The sequence below is a fragment of the Dasypus novemcinctus genome, chromosome 31 (genome assembly GCF_030445035.2).
Source record: "Dasypus novemcinctus isolate mDasNov1 chromosome 31, mDasNov1.1.hap2, whole genome shotgun sequence".
In the NCBI taxonomy this organism is placed as follows: Eukaryota; Metazoa; Chordata; class Mammalia; order Cingulata; family Dasypodidae; genus Dasypus; species Dasypus novemcinctus.
In genome coordinates this window covers 40981436-41009398 of record NC_080703.1, presented here as the reverse complement: position 1 = coordinate 41009398, position 27963 = coordinate 40981436, and the positions used below count along the sequence as shown (strand labels likewise).

At 40.3% G+C, this 27963-nt stretch overlaps 1 protein-coding gene across 1 annotated transcript in view; it reads right to left on the bottom strand.

Moving 5' to 3' along the window:
• Positions 1-27963, bottom strand: part of TBC1D5 (TBC1 domain family member 5) — a 589141-nt gene that overhangs the window by 135874 nt on the left and 425304 nt on the right. The window contains exon 16 of the mRNA XM_058290770.2: positions 9905-10047. Within this exon, the coding sequence (XP_058146753.1) occupies positions 9905-10047 (143 nt within the window). The remainder of the gene's footprint in view (positions 1-9904; positions 10048-27963) is intronic.

The window sequence follows — 27963 nt, the reverse complement described above, 5'->3', positions numbered from 1 at the left end:
TTCAATAAATTCACAAGATGCATCTTGGCTTGCATCTATTTTAGTCCATAATGGGTCCTTTCCCTAAAGAATCTCATGTCTTTCTTTCTTTTTTTTAAATATTTATTTTATTCCTCCCACTCCCCACCCCAGTTGTCTGCTCTCTGTGTCTACTTGCTGCATGTTCTTCTTTGTCTGCTTCTGTTGTTGAGAGTGGCACGGGAATCTGTGTCTCTTTTTGTTGCATCATCTTGTTGTGTCAGCTCTCCATGTGTGCGGCACCATTCCTGGGCAGGCTGCACTTTCTTTTGCGCTGGGTGGCTCTCCTTATGGGGCGCACTCCTTGCACGTGGGGCTCCCCTACACGGGGGACACCCCTTCGTGGCATGGCACTCCTTGCCCGCATCAGCACTGCGCATGGGCCAGCTCCACACGGGTCAAGGAGGCCTGGGGTTTGAACCTCAGACCTCCCATATGGTAGGCAGACACCCTAACCACTGAGCCAACTCTGCTTCTCATCATGTCTTTCTATTCAACTGGAAACTTCTATTATTTCTTCGATGACCTTCTTCTCCTTTTTTTTGATTTGCCTGTTTTTTCTTTCTTTTCTTTTGGAAATATTTATTATCTATACTGGATCCCCCAGCTTGGTACACCAATTTTCTTTCCTATTTTCCATCTCTTTGTTTTGCTTTTTGTTTTTGTTCTACTTTCTGGGACGATTTTTAACTTTTATCTTTCCACCTTCTTATTCTCCTTGTATTTCCACTTTCAAGAGCACTTTTCTTTTGACTTATGTCTTCCCAGCTCTCTGAAGAGAACAACTATAACTATACATACATACACATAATGTCTTCTCTCCCCTCCCTCACCCCTGAGGAGTCTGTTTCCTCCAAGTTGCTTTTTCCCCCTTCCTTGTTCAGATCTCTGCTTGATTCTGGATGCATTCGTCGAATGCGCGGTGACCTTGACTATCGGCTCACGCTTGGCGTGGGGCACCGCAAAGCTAACCGGAAGCTTTGTATGTACAGGTGGGTGGGTCTGCAAACTCTGGGCTTCACACAGGCCATTTTTGGGCAAACCCTGACTTGAATTTTCAGGTATTTTCCTTTGGGTTGGTAAGATTTCCCCAGATAAATTTCTCCGAATCTCCTTCTGGAAGGAAATAGGCTTCAGCGTCCTGGGCGACAGTGATGAAGGCGAACAGACCCGACATTCACCAAAATTCCCTGCAAACACGTAGTCCAAGACTGGAAGTAGGGGTTGAAGGTCCGAGTATAGGAGCTCCTCAAACAACTTTTACCAGTTCTCGTTTTCTTCTTTTTTTCCCTTTTCTACCTTGTCTTACCATTTTTTTTCTAAAAAATTTTATAGCAAATTTTTAATTGTCTTCTTTTAAGAAGATAAATAGGTCACAAAAAATGCCACACTAAAAAATAGGAGGTTCCCATACACCCCACCCCCGTCCCCCACATCAACAACCTCTTTCGTCACTGTGTCACATTTATTGCACTTGGTGAATATATTTTGAGCACTGCTGTACACATGGATTATAGTTTACATTGTAGTTTACACTCCCCCTAGTCAATTCAGTGGGTTATGGCAGGATATATGATGACCAGCATCTTTCCCTGCAACAACTCCAAGTCCCAAAAATGCCCCCACATCACACCTCTTCTTCCCTCTCCCTGCCCTCAGCAACGCAGTTCTCTTGTTTTGAGACCTACTCTTTCCCTCTCCCTGCTGACTTCCAGAGGTACCCAGTGCTTCCAGTTTCTATACATTACCACTTTTGTACTTAGCTTTGTTGGACGTAGTAAGTCAGTAATCACTTTTCCATCCATTTTCCAGCTTCCAAACTAGGTATAATCTCCGTCCCTATTCCCTATGTCCTGTGGGTTTCCGCTATTTTAATAGGATTTCGGAAGCAATGGAGGTAAATAAAGGGGCTCAGTATGCCATTGTTATCCAATGTCCTTAATCACTTCTTTGATGACATTTCTACTTAGCCTCTGAGGCAGGTGGATGGAAGGGGAAGAAGAATCTAGAGGGGAAGCAAGTGGGTGGAGGAAATGTTGGCAAGTAATCTGAATGCCAAAGATCACCACCGCCCTTTTCTCTCGGCATTAGAAAGCATGGCCCTAATCGGCTCGTAGGACTACCTGGGCTCTCATTTGGCAGCAACACGTTGACATGGAATCTTGAACAGTCTCAACGTGAGTCCAGTGACACATGTAATTACGCTGGCTTTGCCCCAAAAAAACGTGTCCTTGAGTTCCTGAACCAAACTGTAGTATCACTTTCTAGGGCAAAGGAAACTAGACAAATACTGGAACAAGAACATGGAAAGGTGAGACAAGTAAGATACTGAGAGAGAAGACAAACCCTACCCCTTTACAGAGGGCCACGATAAGGCAAAAACTATTAATTTTAACATGGAGTAGAATTTCAGAAGGATAATAATTCCCCTTTCATTTATGTATTTTGTAGATGTATAAACTAAAATTATTTTCAGGTCTAAAAGGCAGATATTAGATAATATACTACTATGGTATATGAGCATTAGTTAGTGAAATTTTAGAAGATGGTTAAACTGAAATATAAATAAGTAATGATTTTTGTAACTCAAAGGGTACATTAATATTCCTATCTGAGAGGGTCATAAAAAGGACTGGCAATGTTTTATGCCAGGCAATCAGGAAGTACTTAACTATTCCTTCAAAAATAAGACCACCAATTTGTGCTCTGATAAAAACTTTGTCATATGATCGTGTGGTTTAAAAAAAAATCCATTTCTAGTCACTGATGCTGGATAAAGCTTTTCCAGGAAAGACAAATTCAAAACAACTGAAACCGTATTTCAATACTAGTATAATGCTGAACACACCCTTAACATGAAAACAGAGGGAGGAATTCTGGGGCAGGAAAGATGGAAATATGGGTATCCGGTAGATAAAAAGAAAGAGATAAAATAAAATAAAAAAGGACACTAAACCACAAAAAGAAACAACTGCCATGACAGCCCAAGACAGGAAATGGTGGGAGATACCCCTACAGAAAACCAAGGAAAATTATAGTGTAATACACTGTAAAATGGATTTGATTATAGTATTTTAGCTAGTAATACAATTTGCAGACAAAAGGTATATTATATTGTAAATTAAGAGAAAATGTTTTTCTTTGATTCAAAGTAAAAATTTAAACAAATGAAAAGATGTAAAAGATTTTAGATACTTAGTTGAAAATGTAGACAATGCTTTCTTTGAAAAAGTCCTGTTGAAAGCTATTTTTTTTAAAAAAAATCACTACGTATTTGAGTTGGTATTCTAAGAGTGAAAAAGGCACCTGCAAGATCCAGGGAGGCAGAGAGAGTGATGGAAGGAACCATGTAAATGACTTACAGTTTAGAATAAACTGTTAAAAAACAGTGTGATTAGAGTATGGCTATTGGTAAACTATTACAGGACTAACTCTTCTTGATTATTGCTACATTATTTCTTCATCTGGACTTTCTTTTTGTATGTAATGCTAAGCCAAGAATCTGGCAAAGAATCCAAATAGACACATAAGCACTTAAGAAAGTGTAACTGTTTATGGTTTGGGAATAACTGTTGGGAATAACTTGATTTAGAACAGAATACCATGTATCTTTAGAAAAGGAAAAATTGCATTTAAAGAATATTCATCCATCATTTCAAATGCTAAGCTTTAAAGCCTATATAGATTGTCCAAATTATTATATACATATTTTAAATTTATTTCTCTCCTCTCCACTCCCCTGTTGTCTGTTCTCTGTGTCCACTCGCTGTGTGTTCTTCTGTGCCTGCTTGTCTTCTCATTAGGCAGCTCTAGCAACTGATCCTGGGACCTTCCAAAGTAGAACTAGAGAGGTGATCGCTCTCTTGTACCACCTCAGCTCCCTGGCCTGCTGCGTCTTTTATTGTCTCTTCTGTTTCTCTTGTGTCATCTTGCTGTGCCAGCTCTGTGCGCTGGCTGGCACTTCTGCATGGGGCGGCACTCCTGCGTGGACCAGTTCACCACACGGGCCAGCTCGCCTTCACCAGGAGGCCGTGGGCATTGAACCCTGAACCTCCTATATGGTAAATGGGAGCCCAACTGCTTGAGCCGCATCTGTGTCCCCATATTATTATATTTTCCAATGTGAAAATTTACTTTTACTTAATGAAATCAAGCTAGGCCTTCAGGGATTGGCGAGGTGGTGTGAGGTGGACAAGCAGGCAGCAGAGCCCATGCTGCCTGCCAGCAGCCTGTGGCCTTGGGCTCGTTTCCTCACCTCTAAACCTGGAGGCTGGGCTTGACGATTTCTGATGCCTCATTAAAAAATTGATCCTTATAGAACTATATTAAGTGGTTGAATATTTGTTTGATGGAATTACTTGCAAGGAAAATAAAAATTCTGTTCAAGGTATACAAACTACTTTGAAAAATTAAATATGAGATAGTGACAACAGTGAATGGGTGGAATAAGTACTAGCAGGACCTGAGGACACTGGATCCACTCCCACACACTGATGCTTTGATCTGTTACTTGACTGCCAGGAGCCTCAGGATCTGTAACTATAAAAATAGTATTTGGGAGTAGATGTAACCTATTTTAGGTTTCAAATTCCTTTGAGTATAGACCCTCGACACAAAGACATGCCCATCTTTTTTTGGTGCATGTTTGCAATACTTTTAAAAAAAAATTTATCCCCCCCCCCGTGGCTTTTGCGTACTGTCTGCTCTCTGAGTCCATTCACTGTGTGCTCTTCTGTGTCTGTATTTATTTATTTTTATTTCTCCCCCCCCCTTTGCGGCTTGCTTGCTATCTGCTCTCTGTGCCCATCTGCTGCACTGTCTTCTGTGGTTGTTTTTGCTTGTCTCCCTTATTTTTTTGTTGCGTCACCTTGCTGAGTTGGCTCTCTGTGGCACCTGCAGGCCACGTGGCTCTCCACAGCGTGCAGGCGAGCCTGCCTTCACAAGGAGGCTCTGGGACGCAAACCCAGGGCCTCCCATGTGGTAGACGGGAGCTCATCTGATTGAGCCACAGCCGCTTCCCTGCGATAAACTTTTATTTTCCTTTTATCTTTGCAGTCATCTTTGAGTAATCCTCGTATAAACAATAGAATGGAATGAAAGTACATTAAATTGTATTCAAATGGCTCTAGAATACCTTAACAATTATGCAGTTATAAATAACTTTTCCTTAGTAAAATATATTTGCTTTTTGAAGTTCATTAAAGACAGGGGAGTGAGGATAGCTCAGGGGTTGAGAACCAGCTTCCCATTTATGAGGTTCTGGATTCAATCCCTGGTACCTCCTTAAAAAAACAAAACAAAACAAAACCAATACGTATGTATGTATGTTTGTATGTGTGTGTGTGTGTGAAGTACATTACAGAGCTGCCCCACCTAGGGTTAGCTAGGAAACAGCGATGCTACCATTGCAGGACCCCACCTCCCGAAAGTTGAGATTCCAACTTGAAACTCCTAAAGGCTCCTAGTTCCATAATACGCGTTTCATTGCACAAAACCCTTGGTATTGCACCCCACCTCGGTATTCTGCAGAATTTCAAGTAAAACTCAGATTCTGGCATTTTCAAGTTAATCACCTAGAACAACAGAAGGATGATCATAGGCCCTCTGGAGCTCAACCACTGACCCTGGAGACACGGGCCCCAGGGAGGACAGCTGTCCCTGAGGAACGGCCATTTAGTCTCCCGCAAGCACATGCTCCGGGCTACACACTAATACCTATAGCTCGGAAGAACCTTGTACAGTGGTGTCCAGTTAAGGCTTCCTGACCAGTCACTCAGTGACGCGGGGACGGAACGTCACCATCCAGACGTCCTGGCAAGACATCATGAGCTGGAATCCACTGAGATGAAATAAGCAATGGAACAGATGAGAAAAAAGAACACACTTCAAAAGAGAATTTTTCTTTTCACAGACACAATCCATGGAACAGGAGGAAAAGACTGGCACTGATCCTCGAAGAAGGGCTTCTGGTTTCTTCAGAAGTTAAGCCTCTCCATCAGCTCTCCCCACCTCCAACTGTGCCCTGTCTCACTCTCAAGGCGACCACCTAACTTTCCTGGCCCAGCACTACCCTCCAGAAACATTCTTCTTCTCTTCTCTGCTGACCTTCTTTGAAGGGGACTCTGCACATGCTATCTCCACATGCTTTCTTTTTTGTTAATATTTAGTAGACTTTTTAGTTGAAAAAGTACTGTGTACATTTTTTAAAAAGCTGTACTTAACTGTCCAGTTACTCTTCAACGTACCATAATCTAGGTTCTGCTTAACCACCCCATTTAACCCACCCTGGCAAGGATGTCCAATGACTGTCCTTCCACAGTGTCCAACTGGAAGGGAGTTTTCCGGCCTCACCTCACTGGAGCCCTGTCCTCCTGACCCTCGTTCTTCCCCCTTACCTGGAGAACACAGTATTTTGAGGACACAGGTTCTTTATTGGCTCTTCCTTCTCTGGTGCCCAGAGACCCACCTTTGCTCATGTTCCTCTTTCTACACATAGTCACCTGAGGCAGGGTGAGCAGATAATTTACGAGAGGGAAAGAGGACAGCATTAATCCAGACCTGTTGTTAGTACTAGAGTTGATAGGTGTATGTCCAAGAGACTTAAATCTGTGGGTTGCCCATGTACCAGCTGAGCCCTGAATCTCAACAGAGTTGCAACACCTCTTCTCCAGTTCATTGGACTCACCCAGGACAACTAACAAGGAGGTGATGATGGACAATGACCATCTCAAGGAACAGAGAGTCTGCAACTCCAAGCAAGACAGTCCCATCCATCTGCCCATGGGATCGAAGCCCTCCCACAATTAGAGGTGGAGTGGACATCACCATCCCAGAATTCTCAGGACTGGGGAATGAATGATAGACTACAGTAAACTTACTGCTATTCTCCTGTGGACTTATGTGATTCTAGAAATGGAAGAACTATTATCATGGATGTGGAGGCAATGGCCACTGGAGTTCTGAGGGGAGGGAGAGGGTAAAATAGGTGTAGTCTGGGCACTTTTAGGACTTGGAAATTGTCCCGAATGACACTGCAATGACAGATACTGGCCATTATATATCTTGTTATAACTTAAAAAAATGTGTGGGAGAGGGTATAAACTACAATGTAAACTATAATCCACACTTAGTAGCAATGCTCCAAAACATGTTCACCAATTGTAACAAATGTACCACACTGATGAAGGATGTTGTTAATGTGGGAAAATGTGTGAGGGGGAGGAAGGGGGGCACATGGGAATGCCCTATATTTTTTATGTAACATTTATGTAATCTAAGTATCTTTCAAAAAATAAAAATAAAAAGTATACATATATAAATAATAATAACTGCCAGTCTGGAATAACAAGTATTAACTAAGACTATCCCAAACAAACTTGGGCATATATGGTCACCCTACTTTTAGGAGATTTCAACCACTGCTATGGTTTTAACCAAAACCTATCTGTTAACCATTTGCAAAATTAAAGCTGTACTCTTGATACTGTCATCACTGAGCTTTATTTTCCAAATCTTCAGATACCTACTGGACAAAACTACTTACAGGCTATGACTTCTTCTATATCTCAAATTCAGCACAGCCAGAAACCCAATCAATCACTTCCATCCTAAGCTTTATATTTCTTATGGCAGTTATAAATATTACCCAGTTACTCAACGCTCCAAGGTGGGGCTCATTCCAGACTTCCCCTTCTCCTCACTGAGCACATTTAATCACCACGTCATGCTGGCCTTTCCTGTGGGTATTTCTCTAGTCTGCCACTTCTCCCCTGTATTACAGTTGTAACCTGATTATTTGCTCTGGTCTTGCCTCTTTAAAGTTCATTTTCCAAATTTCTCCTGGCCTGATCTAACTGATCACACTCTTTGAAGGCTTCAGTAACTACCTCTTGCTTACAGGACCGTGACCTTCATCGTGGTCCCATGCCTGTGGACCTCTTTGGTCATGCTGCTGGCTCGTCTCCCTTTCCCTTTGCACTTAATAATACCAAACAGCCTAGAGAGGCTCACACACACACGTACCCGTCAGGCCATTTCTCACTGCCAGACCTTTGGTCTCGTTGTTCCTTCTGCCTGAAAAGGCGACGCCTTTTTTATCTTGCCAACATCTCTATTGTCTTTTCTGGTCACACAGAGCTGGTCTGGAGGTGAGCTCAGTGCCTCTCCTTTAAGCTTCTATAACCTCTTGTCCACCTCTCAACCAGAGCACTGGATACATGAGGGTCAAATGATGTCAGTCCTTACTAGCTGGTAAGGTTCTGGAGGGCAGGGGATAGGTAATAAATAATCACCTTATTCTTAGAACACGTCCACTGCTATGGTTTTAACTAACCACATGGAAATCAATTGGCTTAAATATTGAAATGAATAAACAACTTTACTACCCCTGCATTTTTCCAAATGTGCCCATATGTTTTACAAAGTCATCAGTAGAAGGACTAAAAACGTGTAAGGGCTTCAGCTGGCAAAATTTTATGATATTTTGTGATATTAATAATAATAAAAATTATAATAATAAAGTATCTCTTAGCAGATGAGATAGGATGGTTAAGTTGTGATACACCAAAGTTAAAAAAAACTCCACACTCTTTAAGATTACAGAAAAACAGAATACATTTCAATAGTTGTTTGATTTGTCAAGTTTTGTGAAAACATTATCCAAAAGCATTCTTTTTCTAAAAGAAGTTTCTCATTCCTTTTGTTTTTATCATTTACATTTTTTAAAAAAAAACAAACAATTTTAAAATGGAAGATTACCATTAAATACCCTAAAATCGAGTATCCTTCAAATGTACCCAAACATCATTCTGTAATTCCAGATGTTTCCTCTTATTATTTCCATTTTCTTATATGATTAGCTCAGGCTCAAATAGAAGGAACTTTTCACTTTGTCTGTCAAAATCTAAACTACGTGATCTTCAAGGCAAGAAAAAAACCCACAATTTTTGCATAAAACGTGCTGTTCCTACCATTTATTCATTCTAAGTATTTTGGGGGAATTTAAAAAAAGTATAATCTAAAATTTTAAAGAATATTAACGTTCCCAGAGGCAAAATAAGAGCATCTGGCACAACTGGCATTCAATGAGCAAATAGGGGAATCACATAATATAACAGTTTAGATTATGGAAAAAAAAAAAAAAGATTATGAATGACCCCAAATCTTATAAATTCTTCTGAGAAGGTTCTACTTTTATGATACTTCTCTATTTTTTAATTTAATAACCTCACTTTGGGTAATCTTTCCCAATTATATTCTGGCTTATAAATGTTGAATTGTGGACTGTGAAATTACTTTTGTGAGAAGGAAAACAATTTGAGGCATTTTGGAATGGAAGCCGTGCTCGCTCTTTCCTTTAAGTTGGGGTTCTCAGCTGCTGAGGTGGGCACGTCCTGGCTCTCTGGCTGGGCGAGCACCGGGAGGTGGACCCCAGGAAGTGCGGACACAGCTTTTGTGAATCATTAGGCACTGTATCAAGAAATACCGTTCCCTAAACTATCTTTTAAGCATAACGTTTTTCACTGGCGACACGTGCACACTATCGGAGCTCCGGTCTCCTGATGAACACGCCTGCATGCTCCTGCCTGTCAGAAGGTGGAGCTCTGAGCATATCTGAAACACTGGCTTTTACATGTGCGTCCCACAAACGTGTGTAATGGGGAGATTGAAGCAGGAGTAAAAGTCTTTAGAAAAATGGTTCTGAAGAATATGCCAATTCTCTCAGGATAAAATCACCTACAGCTCACAGTCACCTAACAAAAGAGAAGTTTAGTATTTCCTGTGAAATTTCAAGGTACTGTCTGCTATAAAAATTTACGTCTATGGAAACAGAGGAGAGGCCGAGCCCGCTGCGGCGTAAGGCCCGCGGCCGTGGCTGGACACTCACGCGCGTCACGGATGTAGAGCAGCATGGCCATGAAGACGTAGTCCACCAGGCCGAGGCCCAGGCCGTCGGCGAACAGCGCGTCCCACACCACCAGCAGGTCCTGCAGCGGGAACTCGCGCCCGAACAGCAGCCGCACCCACCGCCTGGGGAGACACAAAACCCAACCCAGCAGTCAAGCGGGAGGCCGTAGGAGGAGGGCTCACTTGCTCATCGCGTAACTGTGAAAAAGTGTAATTTAATTAACTGAACAGAGAGCAGATACTGCATGTCAAAATATAGTACAGTAAAACCCAGAGTTTTAAGCTTTGAAATGAATTCTATAATCCCATGCCAGGCCGCAATTATTAAGCTTTATTTCTATATGCATAAAAAACACATACTATACCTGAAAAGGGAAGAAATCTTTTACCCTTAATATTAATCATAAATTCCCCCAAAAGTAAAGAGAACATGAATGTGTAGTGGTCTGGTAGTTATCCTCTAGGTGAAGTTCTGAGTTAAAAGTACAATTTGCCAAAATCTTAGGCTCTCTACTGCTGACCTCTCCTCTTGTGGCTGCTGTTTTTGGCTAGCTAGCGTTTTGCAAATGTTTCTATGACATACTCCTATAACCAAACGTAGAAAACGGCGTTTCACTCCTAACTACAAGATTAATTTTTAGTTAATGTGGGGAAAAGCTCAGTAGATAAATAATTTTCTCTGTTGCTCAGCGCAGACAGCTACTTTCAAATGAGACACTCGGGAATACCTAATTTTTAGCTTGAGAACGGCTACACCGTATCCAGAAGGCTACCTTACCAGGGGTGCTTTTCCAAAAGAGGTTACTGCTCCAGCCAAGATACGAGGTGTCTGCAGAGCAGCCAGCCAGCCGGGGAGAGTACCAAACAAAGTCACATGAAACTGCACATCATAAATAGTGGCACCAGACCTGCAGTACATGCTAACTAACCTCCTTTCATGTCATCTTACAAGAAACTTAAAGTAATTGTCTGATAGATTTCTCTTCATTTACTTCTAATCCTATATAACATGGCTACAGTTTTTTTTTACATAAGCCTTTCTCTAGAATCTTCAACTAAAAGTATATATGACTCTGGTATATATCGATAAAAAACTGCAAATTTCTAATACCACCAGATAGTACAGAACAGAGGAAATTATTTAAAAATTAGTTAAGATATTCTTGACTTCTTTGCAAAAATTAAAACCATATATAACCATCTGTGGGGCTAAAGTGAGGCCAAACGACTTTCCTCTGGGAGCACTACATTTAAGGAGTGATCAAGAAAGCTGTGACAAACACACACAGATCACAGTTTACTAGGAACCATGTGCTCAAAGTGTGATCAAATATATAAGTTCTTTTATTTATATTACCAAAAGAATCAAGAGAATAATTAGATTGTATTTGCAACTGAAGTTTAAGGTTACTCAATTTTTCCAGGAAAAAATTTAAATAAATGCCTAGGTAACATTTATACTTTTGAAAATGTTGCAGTATCTTTTATAATTTTTACATTTCAATTCTTGTTCCACTATTAATATAAGTGGTCACTAAAACAAAATACTTTGTCTGATGTCCATATACTTCAAATTCCTTCAAATTACAAATGTTAATATTTATTCTTCTAAGAAGTATAAAAATATCTTGAAATTGGGTTGCTCTTAATTACAAAGAATTAACCAGTACTGCAAAAGGTGTCAGGGGAACAGAGAATGGGCAAAGCAAAAAAGCACATGGACTATTTGTGTGTACACATGGTTAAAGGATTTTTAATTGATACATATATTTGCATCCTTCAATGACTAAAACATTCAGAACGTGGTTATTGACAATTACTCAATTTTAACAACAAGAAGAAAAATCCATCAATGAATAAAACAGATAAAGGTTTAATTACACGACCACCCATGCCCCCCTATCCCACCCCCCACTCAAATTCCTCATTTTCCTATAGAAAAATGCCATCTTTGGATTCCTCACAGATAATGCTTCCAGAGCAAAAAAAAAAAAAAAAAAGATACAAAGTAGTCTGTTATGCAGAAATAATTTATATATCTGTTACTTCTACAACAAAATGCCCAGTTACTGCTCAAACGCTGCCTCTTCTGCAACCTCCCAGATGACTGGGTGGTGACAATTTAGCTTTCAAAGGGCTCCCCCAGCACCGAGATGGGCAGTCTCCACTGCGCCGTCAGGAAGCGGAGCTGCAGGCATCGAACACTTTAAACTGAATAAAATCAGTACAGCTCCTTTTTCCTGTCCAATTATTTGCACAGAATGCAAGTCTTCAGTACTTTTATATTTAATCTGTCATCTGTGACGCCCTGTAGTGGCTTCGTTCTTGTCAAGTACACTGCTTAAATAACTCCAGGGCAAGGACCAGATTCTCCGCACGTGTGTGTGTGTGTGAGAGAGGACGTGCTTTGTAAAGAGCTCTGTACACTTTGTTAAGTGCTCTACACATTTACCAAGGTCTTGTGAAACACACTATAAAGCCACCGGGCACGCCAGCGAGAAGTAAAGGTGTAGCCAAACTGGAAATATATGCATTGATCTCGTTAGTGGCTGCACAAAACGAATTCAGGAAGTGGAATAATAATAATAAAAAAACCAGAAACAAATAAGGAAAAGTTATTAGATGCCTATCATGTTTCTTTTAAAAAAGTGTGTTAAGTTGTATGTACAAGCACACTATATTAAAGCAAAATACGGTTTCCTCTATTTTATATGCAATTAAAGGAAAATTAAGGCCAAATTCTCAGAATATTTACAAAACACTGCATGAATAATGGAATGCTTTGGGACCAACAATGCCCTTATCAATAATTTACTCACTGTATCCCAACTGGATTTAGCTCATACATCTATTCACCACATGCAAAATTTTCTGTGCTATTTTGGAGATTCCTCTTTGAGCTTAAAGCCAAAGGAAATATTCAGCTCTTCATGGAATGAGTTACCAATTACTCGGTAAGTATTTGAATGCTTACGAAAGAAAACTTATTCTAAGAAATTAAGTCTTATGAAGAAGTCACTGCTACAATTAATATGGTTTATTGCTGTAAAAATGTTTAGTGAGAGTTTAAGTTACATTTAAGGGTAGCATTAGACCTTTCTTCCCTTTAACAATAGCTTTGGTTCAATTCTTCTTTATTTTTAACCTTGCCTTCTGTGTGTTACACCTGGTCATTACAATGCTGATAACTGTACACATTTTATCACTTATGACAATACACTAATTCATATTTTATAAGACCTATGTACTAATTAGAGCTACACAAACAAAAAGGATCATCTGAGGTTTTAAGTTTAAGAATAAACCACCCACAGACATGGCTGTGGCTCAACTAATTGGGCTCTCGTCTACCACACAGGAGGTCCCGGTTTCGATGCCCAGGGCCTCCTGGTGAGGGCAAGCTGGCCCACACAGTGCTAGCCCATGCGGGAATGTGGCCCTGCACAGGAGAGCCACCCTGCGCGGGAAGGCCACCCTATGCAGGAGAGCCGGCCAATGTGGAGAGCTGGTGCAGCAAGATGACATAACAAGAGACATAGAGGAGAGAGAATAAGAAGATGTAGCAAAACAGGGAGTTGGGGTGGCACAGGAGAGTAATCGCCTCTCTCCCACTCCAGAAGGTCCCAGGATCAGTTCCTGGAGCTACCTAATGAGAATACAAGCAGACACAGAACACACAGCAAATGGACACAAAGAGCAGACAACAGGGGGCGGGGTAGGTGGGGTGGGTGGGTGTGAATAAATAAATCTTATAAAAAAATAAAAAATAAGCCACCCAAACACAGGGTAGTTTCTTTGAAACAACTGGTACTGCTATACTAAATTTTAAATTTCTGTGTACTTAAGATCCCCAGAGGATCTGTAACTCTTGATGGTATTATTATATAGTGAAGGACCCAATAAAACACCAAAGAGTAATCAATTTTTACCAATCAGTTTATGAAAATGACCAATTAGCAAGTTTAAACTATCACCTTAAAACAATATGGCTGTAGTAGCTTACATATAGTGAAATAAATTAAAAATACTAGTAAGTTAATACTAGTATTAATGACCCTTCAATCAGATATGTAGATAGAAACATTTAAGAACAGACAATGTAGAAAAGCTATGTTCAGTTAAATTTAACAAACATTATAAGGGCATTTACTTTATTTGTGCAAAGTGATCCATAATCAAGAAATGATAGCACTGGGTTAGCTTATTAGAATTTAGGGAAGCGAAATGAGATCTTTGTTAGATGCTACTGATTGTGGCTTTTGTTTTCTGCTCACTTGTTATTTTCAAAGATAATTTATTTTAAATAATCCATGCTTGCCACAGAATCCAAATTTTGTGTTAGCATCACAAAAAAACAAAGGGAAGCCAAAAGTGATCATCTCTGTGTTTGAGCATCTCCTTGATTGAGATTAGGGTCTTCTGACTGTTTCTTTGTAGCCAGTTCTTTGGAAATTAATTTACCTTAAGTTTTCCTTTATATCAACTCTGTGAAAACAGTTTTAAAATTAGAACCAAATATTACCATTATTATAATTAGGGTCACAAGGCATTTTCAGTTTTAACTCTAACTGCTTTGGCTAGCAAAGCCACGGACGATGGAAGCCAAAATATATTATTTTGTTTCTATTTCACATTTATTATTCTTCTAAATGCTTTGTAGAACACATTATTGGAAGATGCTTACTCTGTTTAGTATATTTTTTGTCTGGTCAATTATCTCAATTAAGTCATCTATTGGTGATCTGCATGCTTTTACAGAAAGATTTAAAATCCTTTAAGCCCATCAAACTCTACTTAAAAATACAAAACAAAACAGAATGAACTGAGATTTCAAATTAGTTATTGTGGTTAAAGCATTCAAACTTGCTTCCTAAGTGCTTCTTGCAATCCATGGCTTGAGCCCAGCTTGATTTTGGCTTTCTGGGAACACGTTAAACCTAATGATACTGCATATCACCCGCATGATATGTACATGAACTGTTAAGACTGTATTTTTGACTTTGGGAGAATTCTCTGTTCCTTTCAGAGGGCAGCACATAGCCCTTTATTAAGGAAGGTTTCTTATTCCAAAAATAAGTTCCTAATAATTATCACCCATTCCTACTGTAATTTATTCTCTTTGGCAAGTGTTTGAAGCTGTTTTGTCAGAACTGCTATACGCCCTTTGCAAAAATAGTCTGAATAGAAAGTAGGGCCTTGTGTATCTATGTTTTTCCAGAGACCTAAGAAGCTCATAAGAATGCTGGGCATAAAGATGACCATCATATGTTTTGAGACTGTGTAACCCTTTAACACTGTCCCACACATAGCACTCCTTTCAGAAGTATGCCTACGATCTGGATTACAAGCTTGCTATTTCAAGAAATGAGTAATTCTAGGATGTGTGATTCACTGATAAATTCAAATAAAGCTAATAAAAGACGGTAATACTCTAATACAGATTGTATGGATAGAAAGTGCCCTCTTTGAGAATCCGGTTGTCCATTCCAATCAGGATTCCAGGGGAATCTTTTTGCTCTACAGGGTAAACGCTGTTGAGAAGTCACTTCTGTACCTTATCACTTACTAGACTCCATCACAAGTGGGCATCTCCTTGAGACAATTATTTAGAAACCACTATGGCCTATGAATAACAACGAAGAATTAATGTGCAGTTGGTGTCATGCTGGGAAAATTACCTTTAGGCTCTGGGAATACAACATTTTATTAATACTACAGACAGATTCTACTTCTAAAAAGTTCATAAATGGGCTTTGTTCTGCCATTTTACCTTCAGGAAAGGCAATACTGATCAAATAAATTTTCCAAAAGAGCACACAGATGATTGCGGAAGATAATTGCTCCTATCCTCCCTAATTTGAAACTCATTTTTAGAAAAAGAACAAAAATCGAGGGACTTCATAGATTATTTCACATACCAATGGGTACCTTAACATCACTCAATCACTTTCCAATGCCTTCTGAATAAATCCCCACATACATTTACTATTGGGAGGATGAAAGCCCAGAAGGTCGGGATCCATGTGAACCCGGGGTAGGGGTGAGAGCACAGCCGTAAGAAGTCAACCTGAACTCCAACCCTGGCACAGGAACCAGAACTCTTTCCACCCGGAGGGAGGTCGGAAGGCGCGGACTGCTCCTACAGGCTGCTATCAGACTGTGCCCACCGCTAACAGGCACCAGGGACCCTGGCCCCATGCCCTCGCCTCACCCACGGCTGTGCCAACACCTGCGTGCTACCTTCACGTCGGCTCCTCTCCTTCCCCTCCCCTGAACCTCCTGGCGGCTCTGAAGCTGGGGCAGCTCCACCAGGCTGATGTCTGGAGGCCCCACACCCTTTCCAGCCCCTGCTCCCCAGTCATGTTCTCCCGAGAGGAAGACATGGCAGCTAAAGGGCTGGGGGCTGGTCCAGGTACCACACTACAGAACCACAACACTGGAGGTTCAGCTTTTCTCCACGTCTCCTCAGCTTACTCCTAGGGGTAGAGCCTCAGGCCAGCTTACTCAGTATATTGGCCAGCCAAAGCGGTGCTGATGCCAAGTACCAGAAATCAGTAGGTTTTTATAAGGGGTGTTTATTTAGGGTGGGAGCTTACAGTTACCAAGCCATAAAGCATAACTTACTTCCCTCACCAGAGTCTATTTCCACATTTCGGAGCAAGATGGCTGGCAACAGCTGCAAGGGTTCAGGCTTCCTGGGTTCCTCTCCTCCTAGCACTCATTTCTCTCTGGGCTCAGCTCTTGTTTCCTCCACAGGGTCAGCTGTAGACTACGAGGCTCAGTAGGCTTTGCCTCTCTCCACAAGGTCAGCTGTAGACTAGTAGGCAATTGGCTTTCTCTCTCCCTGGGGATTGATTCTATCCAGGTTCTGCCTTCTGCTCCTCTGTGTGTCTACTTCCTGGACTCCAGCTCAAGACTCCAGCATCAAAACTCCAGCATCAAGATTCCAACATCAAAACTCCAACTAACTCTTCTGCTCTGCCATGTCATTTTATCTGTGAGGGGGTAGGGACTCAATGACCTACTGATGTGGCCCAATCAAACCGCTAATCATAATTTACTCATGCCCCGTACAGACCAGTTTACAAATATAATCTAATATCTATTTTTGGAATTCATGAATCATACCAAACTGCTACACTCAGTATGTCTGGTCAGTGGACCAATGGCCCAAACATGTAACATCTGGGACACAAAGCATGCATAGCCAAACCCCTCTTAGCATAATCTCTCCATTAACTTCTATACATCCTCCCTTCCCCCAAGAAAATAGATGAAAATATGACCACATAAGGAGGAGAGATACAGTAAGGGGGAAAGGGAGAAAACCTCCATCAGAAAGGAGAAGTTGGGCTTCTCCACTCAGATGGTTTTTTCTATAACTCCAAGTACACAATAAAATGAAGAAATGCCAAGATAAAGCTATAAAACCTGTGACATATTTGAAATGTTAACATTTAAAAGTCAGTGTTCTTAAACATAACTTTACTATGATGAGTAGATATGATCTCATTTGGAGGTAGCGTGAACAATCTAAATTTGAGGCCTTCGTGCTCAGCCCTGAGCCAATGGCTCCCCTGGGCCACTTAGGACCAGATCTAATGAGGTGGGAGAGTTGGGGCATGGCAGGACATGGCTGGTCAGCTAAGTGCAAGAGACGAAGCTCTCGAGCACAGAGAAGTGGCAGAGACTCCCAACACTGCCGCAACCCAAAAGGGTATTTACACACTCCTCGTGGGAAGTTCTGGGATATCGGGGGACTGGCTAAATGGTCCTCTATTCTGTAACCTAGGATGAAACATCCTTACCCCAAGGCTCTGCACTATCAACTTGCTCAGACAGATCCATCCCTAAAATAAAACATGCACCTACAGATGCTATTCCTCGAGAAATAAAGAGCTAAATCTTAGGAGTTATTTTCCCCATATATGATTTCCAGCTCCATTATGTCCTGGTGGAAGAGAGACTTCAGGATAAAGGAGTTTTCCTGGAACCTCTCAAATTTCAATGCACAGTGAAAATAAAGACCACCCAAATAAGAACAAAGAGAGATTGTTTATTAACAGCTTGCTATAGTGAGGGAGTCAAATACCACTGTGAGTGGTGACTCTGCCACGAGCCAGTCCTCTAGAGCATCTGGGATTCTGCGGGTGGTCTCGGAGGACGCCGTGGAGGGGCCGGGCCATCCTCACCACCCGTCCCTGACAAGCAGAGGAGGGAGCTGGGAGGCTGGTTTGTAAACGGCTTCCGATCGGTCTTGCCTCCGATGCGCCCCGTTCTTACCCTGCCCCCCAGCACACCCTTCCCCCCCCACCCACCTGCTTGTGACCCCTGGACAGAGAAGGTGGGACCTGCGCCATAACCTCATGGGTGAAGAGCAGACGGCCCAGCAGGCTCTGGTTCTGGCTTAAGCTCCTCGCGATGGAGCCATGATCAGCCATGACTGGGCCATGGCAACTCCCAGGCCCTGCCTCTGAGCCCTAGCCCTTCTCTGAGCACTCAGGCTCCTGGCGCAGCAGCCTTTGAGGCAGCTGCAGAGCGAGTGCCCAGGGAAAGGGGGTGCCGTGCAGTGCTGGCCAACCTGACGGCCATCACACAGCCACTGGTAGGGGAGCCTGGTCTGCCGGGTGGGCTGGGGAGGAGAGGGAGTCCTGCTACGCCCTGAGCGCCAGACACTGGGTGGGGCCTAATACTTTGCATTTTGAACTGTTTCCCAGGAGATGGTGATGCCATCCCCTGTGTTTGGCACAGAGTCAGAGCAGTCATAGGAATGCAAAAGCTTTAGAGTAAAAACCTGGGATGCGTCGAGTATGCCAGGATTAGAAGGTGCTGGCATGGAGACGCAGGAGGTGAACTAGCTGGAAGCAGGGCATCTCATGTGATTGACTTGGGGAATATATGTGGTTTTCTCTCGTTACTCCTGAGTTGGAAGTGAGGGCAAAAACAGGGAGGTTGATAGCTCCTACCAAGCCGTTCTGGGCTGATTTTTGTGGGCAGACATTGTACTTTGGTTTTCTGGGACGGCCACTCCAAGGGCTTGTAGTTTGCTTCCTGGGCTTTGTACTGGGTCAGAGTGCTATGGTCAAATACAGTCCGGCATTATCCTTCTGCACATTCAGGCTTTCAACACAGATGCCTGGTTTCTCAGCCTATGCCTGCACCAGCCTGTAATTAGCTACAGTTACGGCAATTTACAAAGTTAAAGAATTCTGAAGTCCAGACGTGAATAAGTTCAAGTAGACCTGTGGCAGTTGGTATTGTTTTATTTCCCTCTTTCCAAAATTTCATGAAAACTGTAAAACACTGAAACATACATCAACAGATGGAAGTGGTGAACCCCACTGACAATTTAAAAACGTCTCTGGACCGTCTCCCCTGAAAAATACACACACCCACTCATACCACACTCACAAAGGTCCAGCTACCTGAGGAGTTTGTCCGTGGACCTGAAGTTGAGAAGGCACTCTCTACAGTCACTTTATTTTAGATGCTTACATTGTCCTGTGGAGATGGCGCATCCTTTTGCCTATTTCAAATTGTTTCCTTGCATTTTAACACACTGCCCATGTTCCTTCTTGAAAGGCCCCTGGATTAATCCCTGCTGGTGAAGAAGGAACCTGTGCGGCCTGCTGGTTGAGTAGCCTGGACTGCAGCATCACAGTGGGAAAAGACACAACTTGGCAACACTCACCTTCGCTGAGCTGGGCCGGGACACGCACTGGGCGTTTTCCGCTGACTTCCTCCCCTGGCTCATGCCAGGCTGATCTGAACACAAAACAGTGGGACTATGGAAAATAGTGATGATCTTCACTGAACAAACATTTCCTGAGCTTCAACTGTGTGCCAGGTACTGTGCTAGGCCCCAGACTGGATGCTCTGCTGACAACTCTCAATCGCTGACATAGAAATTATCCAAGGAAAACTTTAATTCAATAAAACAGCCCATCAGTCTGGTTTCTTACTGTCACTTTTCATTTTCTGTGCCCACTCCTTGCTAAGCCCCCCAATCAATCAGTGTATATTCTGGGAATGCAAACTAATGGCAACATTAGCAAAATATAATTAGGAAGGTAAAAACAATAAAAAATATTACTAAATATATTTCATAGCCAAGTATTAATGGTTTTGGATTATCTGCCATCTGGGATTATATGTATCCTAGCTCCTCTCCATTAAATCAAGGCTGGATTCATTGCGTGGGGCCCAGGTGACTTACAAGGGGACAGGAGAGACTAGGTGGGAAACAGGAAATCCTGAGGGAGCCAGGGAGGACAAAAGATAGTCAAGGATACCTGGTTTGGTTAAAAACTTGGAAGTTCTACTCAACTGTCATAAAGTACAAAATGGAAACAAAAGCGAGTTCAAGCAGGGTTGCTGATCCACATTATCCCTAGCTCTGCAGGTGTCAGCTAAAGTTTAGTGCCCAAACAACTTGACAGTCAAGTCTATGTATGTGTGTATATAACATTTTAAAAAATGGACAAATATACTCTAATCAAGGAAGATATGTTTTTGTTTATGCATGGAAGATTGCAATTGCAACTCAATGTTTTAAAATAACCATACATAATATCCATTGATAATGGCAATATCATGCATTTACACAACTTTTTTTTGTTTTCTAAAGGTACCACCAAACATAAGATCGTCGAATAAGCCTCACCCCTCTCACAGCTACACTGCTCCAAGTGGTCTGTGGACTACAGGCACGAGAACCAGCTGGGGTCAAGCTCCCGAATGCCGCAGAAAGCATGAAGGGGCCGACTTTGCTCACCAGGCCCGCGGATCAGCCCTGGTCCACCCGGCAGCACGGCCTGTCTCGTCTCACAGGCGCTCGGGACAGGCGCACAGCCCAGCCCCAAGTCCCATCCCACCCGAAGGCAGGCTACACGCGTTCATGCGGTGCTCCTTGTGACTCTGAGCCCCACGTTCTTTCTACTCTTTAATTCTTCTACCAATTCCTAAAGCATCTCCAGTTCACGTTTACATTAAAGAATCAGCGCTCCACATTAACCACTAGGCCACAGGCCTCTGACGTACAGTTCTAGTTCTGCACGTGCTCTGGCAGCCGCGGGGCTCCTGAGTTTCCCTGAGCAGAAGGCATGGCATGCTCTGAGGACTCACTTCAGTGCCTCAGGATGTGGCATTTCAGGGGTACCCATCCTAGTTACAAGACAGTGGTAATTACAGCGATGGGACCTCACAAGATTTAAAGTGCGCCTTTTCAGGGAAACTTGTTAAGGGGACGAGAAAGAACTAAGAACTTTCAAGGAAAAATTAACTGCCACTTTCGGTCGGCTGATTTTAGAAAGACTTATGAGGTCCCGAATTATATTTATCAGGCTAGTGGGGAGAACAGAGCATACTGAGGGCATCACAGTATATAATATGTTCACAAATTAATCTGCTCACAAACCAACTCGAATATGAAGCAGCAGAAACATCACATCAAATAATTTAAGTCTGTTTTTATCAACAACACTCATTTCCCTTCCACATCAGTGTAAAAGTTGCAATAAAGTCTTACAAAGATGGAGGAAGTTCAAATTCTGACCAGCCAGAGTGGAGATATATTGGTGTACGCTTGGGGATTTCAACAGAAAACCCAAAAGTGCCATGCATTTTGCAGTAGTGCTAAACTGGCCCTTAGGATATATTAGAACCATACTAAACAATGTCGAAAAACAAGCCTCAAAAAGATTAAGATGAATTGCAAATAATTTAACAGTCAGTAAAAAGTAAACTCAACATTCCTTTAAAAGAAGACCAAGAAATTTACAATTTTAACAAAATAACCTTCAAGTTGCATAGCACTAAATAATTACAAATCGTGAAAAAATAAGAAAATATGACCCTCAACTAAACACTTCAGAAAAGATAATACCATTTCCACACAAACTCTTCATGAAGATAAAAGAGAAGGGTTAACTCATATTACTGAGATCCCCAAACCAAAAAAAACACATCATGGAAAAACTGTAGACCAATAGTCGCCACGAATATAAGCACAAAAATCCTTAAGAAAATATTAGCAAATGATAAGCAGCTATGTAGTAAAAGCATAAAGATTGAGAAGGAAGAAATACAAAAGATTGAGAAGGAAGAAATTGTATGTGACAATTATGTAATGGCCTACCAAGAAAATCCTAGAGTCTCCAAAAGTTACTTAAACTGATAAGTGAGTTTAGGAAGGACAGGCTATAAAGTCAGTATACCAAAATCCATTTTATTTTTATATATTAAGAATGAACAACTAGAAATTAGAAGGAAAAAAAAACAGTATATATACAATAGCACCAAAAGAACCTGCAAAATATTTAAGGAATAATATAAGAAAATATGTGTAATATTTGTATATTGAAAACAAAAAAAAAAGAGAAACCAACAAAGACCCACATAAATAGAAAGATATAACATATTTATTAAGTATAAAAATCAGTATTGTTAAGACGCTAATTTTGTCAACATTGATTTTGTAGATTCAATACAATCCCAATCAAATTCCAACAAAAATTTTGGTGAAATCAACATGATGATTCTAAAACATGACTGGGAAAGCAAAGGATTGAGAAAAGCCAAAACAATTTTGAAAAAGAAAAACAAAGTTGAAGGCTTCATACTATTCGATTTGTAGAATTACTAAAAAGTACAGGAGTAATAATAATAATAATAATAACAACAATATAACGTTGGCCTAAGACACTTAGATCAGTAGACTAAAACAGAGATTTAAGAAATAGACCAACAAATATATGGTCAAGTGATTTTTGCAAAAGGTGCCAAGGAAATTCTATTATTAAAGGAACGGTCTTTTCCACAAATGGTGGAAGAATAACTGGAAAGCCACTGAAAAGCAATGAATCGTGGACCTATACCTTACTCTACATACAAAGATTAACTTAAAATGGATAAAAGACCTAACGGCAAAAACTATAAACTGTGTTTAAAAAAAAAAAAAAGAAAAAGAAAATTGTGTGGCACTGGTGTAAACAAATAATTTTTAGGATCAAAGAAAGCTCAAACAATAAAAAAGATGATAAAATGGGCTTTAACAAAATTAAAAATTTCTGCTCTTTGAAAGTCACTGTTAAAAAACGAAAACACAAGCCAACACATTGGTATAAAATATTTATAACATATATATGTATTAAATATTGTTTCTTGAATATAAATATCTCATAAAAATCATATAGATCTCTCATAACAATCATGATAAACAAACAACCAAATACAAAAAAAGGGAAAAAACATGAACAGAACAAAAGAACTTCATCAAAGAAGAGATATGGATGACAAAAAATATAAGAGATGGTCAACCTGATTAATTATTAGGGAAATGTAAAATTCAACCTCAACGAGATACCATTACATAACCATTAAAAAGACTTAAAAAATGAAAAAAAAAGTGCTGTCAAGGATACAGAGAAATGCAAACTTTCATAAACTGCTGGTAGGAATGCAAAAGAGTACAGTCATTTTGGAAGACAGTTTGAAAAACCATTTGGCAGTTTCTTATAAAGGTGTAAAAATATATATTTACCAAATGACCCAGTCAGTCCTCTCCTTAGGATTTATTCAAGAGAAATAAAAACTGTGTTTATGCAAATACCTTTATATGAATATTTATAGCAGTTTTAGTCATAATTTCCTGAAACTAGAGATAAACCAAAAGACCTCCAATTGGTGAAAGGATAAACAAACTAATATATGCAAACACTAGAATACTACTCAGTAATAAAAATCAATGAGTAATGATAGAAGCAACAACATGGTTGAATCTAAAATGCATTGTGCTAAGTGAAAGAAATCAGACTTAAAATACTGCACCCTGGAGTGTAGGGAAGATGGAGGATTAGAGAGTCAGAGGGATCACTTCTCTCCCAGAGCAAACAGCTAGAGGACAATCAAAGAACAATGGTGGCACACAGCTGTGTAACAGTAAATCCCTAGGCACAAGGGAGAATTTGAACATCACAGTAAACTCAGCATCAGAATCAGATGCCTAGACATCAACAACAAATTACAAGCCATACAAAGAACAAGGAAGATGTGACTCAGGCAAAGGAACAAATCAAAGCTCTGGACAAGATACAGGACTTGAAACAGCTAATCGATGAGGTTCATACAAATCTCCTAAATCAAATCACGGAGTTGCACTGAGCATAGCTAAAGAAACAAAAAACATTAAGAAGATTCTGAATGGGCACAAAGAAAAATCTGAAGTCTTGGTTAGAAAAAGGAGTTTACAGGAACATAACAAGTAGGATTAAAAATATATTAGAGGCACACAACAGCAAATGTGAAATCATGGAAAAAAGAATCAGCAATGCAAAAGAAAGAAAAACAGAAATGGAAGAGAGAGATGAACAGAGAGAGAAAAGAATGGAAAAAATTGAGCAAGGACTCAGAAATTCGAACACACAAAGCACATGAACATACATGTTATGGAAGCTCCAGAAGGAGAAGAGACAGAAAAAGGGACAGGAAGTATATTCGAGAGAATAGCCCCGAATTTCCCAACCCTCATGAAAGACATGAATATACATGTCCAGGAAGCACAGCATACTCCAATTAGAATACATCCAAATATACCTATCCCAAGACACATAACATGCAGAATTCCAAATGCCAAGATAAAAAGAAAATTCTGAAAGCAGCAAGGGAAGGGAGAAACAACACATACAAGGGACATCCAATTAAGACGTAATGAGGATTTCTCTTCAGATTCTATGGAGGTGAAAAGACAGTGGTATGATACAATTAAGGTATTTAAAGAGAAAAACTGCCAGCCAAGAGTTCTTTATCCAGCAAAACTGTCCTTCACATATGATGGTGAGATTTAAATATTCACAGATAAACAAAAACTAAGAGAGTTCATAAACAAGAGCTCAGCTCTGCAGGAAACACTTAAGGGAGTTCTGCAGCCTGAAAAGAAAAGAGAAGAAAGATAGGCTTGGATGAGAGTGTAGAAGTGAAGACTATCAGAGTGGATAAACAAACCTGTAAAAAGACAGACAAAAATAAAATATGACATATGAAAGCCAAAGGATAGAATGGTTGAAGTAACTAAAACCTTTCCAGGAATAACACTGAATGTTAATGAATTAAACTTCCCAATCAAAAGACACAGGCTGACAGAATGGATAAGAAAATATGAGCCATCCATACACTGTCTGCGGGAGACTTACCTCAGACCCAAGGATGCAAATACTGAAAGGCTGGTCACACAAATAGTAATCAAAAGAAAGTAGGGGGAGCTATACTGGTGTCAGACAAAACAGATTTTAGATGCAAAAAAGTGATGAGATGCAGAAGGCCATTACATATTAATAAAAGGCACAATCCACCAGGAAGGAGTAACAGTCATAAATATCTATGCACCTAGCCAGGGTGCCCCAAAATACGTGAGACAAACTCAGGCAAAAATGAAAGCAGAAATAGATGTATCTACAATAATGGTTGGAGATTTCTACATACTACTCACATCAATAGATAAAACAGTTAGACAGAAAACCAACAAGGAAACAGAGAACTTGAACAATACAATACACAAGATGGACCTGACAGACATATACAGAACACTGTACCCCAAATCAGCAGGTTATACATTCTTCTCAAGCGCTCATGGATCTTTCTCCAGGATATACCACATGTTGGGCCACAACATAGTTCTTAATAAATTTAAGAAGATTGAAATTATACAAAACACCTTCTCTAATCATAATGGAATGAAGCTGGAACTCATAACAGGTGGGAAAGTGGAAAATCTGCCAATTTATGGAGGCTAAACAATACACACATAAACAACCAGTGGATCAAAGAAGAAACTGCAGGAGAAATTAGTAGATACCTTGAAACAAATGAAAACAAGGACACAATTTATTGAAACTTAGGGGACAGAGCGAAGGCAGTGCTGAGAGGGAAATTTATAGCCCTAAATTTCTATATTAAAAAAGAAAGAAGAGCTAAAATTTGAGAGCTAACCGAACAACTGCAGAAACTAGAAAAAGACCAGCAAACCAATCCCAAAGCAAGCAGAAAGAAAGAAATAACAAAGATTAGAGCAGATATAAATGAAATTGAGAACAAAAACATAAACAAAAAACAAAAGAGTATAAAAAAACAAAAGCTGGTTCTTTGAGAAAATAAATAAAACTAATAAACCCTTAGCAAGACTAACAAAGAGAAAAGAAAAAAATACATAAATAAAATTGGGAATGAAAGAAGGGACATTATGAATGACCCCACAGAAATAAAAAGGATCATAAGAGGATATGATGAGAAACTGTATGCCAACAAACTAGATGACCTGGACGAAATGGACAAATTCCTAGAAACGCAAAAACAACTACAAAGACTGTAAAAGAAATATAGGAACTCAACAAACAAATCTCAAGCAAAGAGATTCAATCAGTCATCAAAAATCTTCCAACAAAGAAAAGTCCAGGACCAGATGGTTTCACAGGTGAAATTTACCAAACATTTTGAGAAGAATTAATATCAATCCTATTTAAACTCTTCCAAAAATTTGAAAAGGAGGAAAAACTACCCAACATATTTTATGAAGCCAACATCACCCTAATACCAAAGCCAGATAAAGAGATACAAGAAAAGAAAATTACACACCAACCTCTCTAATAAACACAGATTAAAAACTATTATACATCACAGTCAAGTGGGTTTTCCCCTGGTATGCAAGGGTGGTTCAACATAAGAAACTCCATTAACATTAATACACCACATGAATAATTCAAAGGTCTAAAACATATGAACATCCCAATTGATGCAGAAAAAGCTTTTGACAAAATATAGCACCCTTTCTTGATAAAACACTTCAAAAGATAGGCATAGAAGGGAAGTTCCTCAATATAACAAAGGGCATACATGAAAATCCCACAGTCAACATTCTACTCAATGGGGGGAGGTTGAAAACTTCCCCTCTAAGATCAGGAACAATATAAGGATGCCCACTCTTACCACTGTTATTCAACATTGTGCTAGAAGTTCTAGCTAGTGCAATCAGGCAAGAAAAAGAAATAAACAGCATACAAACTGGAAAAGAGGAAGTAAAACTCTCACTATTCACAGATGATAAGATCCTATATTTAGAAATTGCTGAAACATCTAGACCAAAGCCAATACAGCTAACAAATGAGTTTAGTAAAGTGGCAGGATAAAAGGCTAACACAGAAAAATCAGTAGCATTGCTATACACTAGTAATAAGCAGACTTAGGAGGAAATCAAAAATACCATTTACAATATCAACAATAATACTCAAATATCTAGGAATTGATTTAATCAGGAATGTACAGGATCTATATCTAGAAAATTACAAAACATTGCTGTAGCAGTCTGATATTGTTTATGAATTCCAAAAACAGATATTGGATTATGTCTGTAAACTGGTCTGTTCCTCTGTGCATATTAGATTATATTCGATTCAGAGGTTTCACTTTTACTTGATTAAATGATGATTAAGGCTTTGATTGGACCACGTCAGTAAGATGTTGTGTCCCGGCCCCCTTGGTGGGTGGGGCCTAACAGAGAAAATGACATGGCAGAAGAATTAATTGGAGTTTTGATCCTGGAGCCCAGGAAATAAACACACAGAGAAGTAGATACGTGAGGAAGGAGAGGAGTCTCTGTTAAACATAGACAGAGGCCCTGGGAAGAGAGATAAGTTGTTCACCTGGTAAGTCTACAGTTGGCCTTGTGGAGAATGCATAACAGCTGGGCCGAAAGAGAAATGGGTCCCGGGAAGAGAGGAACCCAGGAAGCCTGAATCCTTGCAGACATCTTGCTCCAACACGTGGCAGTAGACTTTGCTGAGGGATAACTTATTCTTCATGGCCTGGAAACTGTAAGTTCCTACCCCAAATAAATACTCTTTATAAAAGCCAACATATTTCTGGTATTTTGCATCAGCACTCTTTTGGCTGACAATACAATTGCTAAAAGAAATAAAAAAAGACCTAAACAAATGGAAGGGTATCCATGCTCATGGATTGGAAGACTAAACATGGTGAAGATGTCAATTC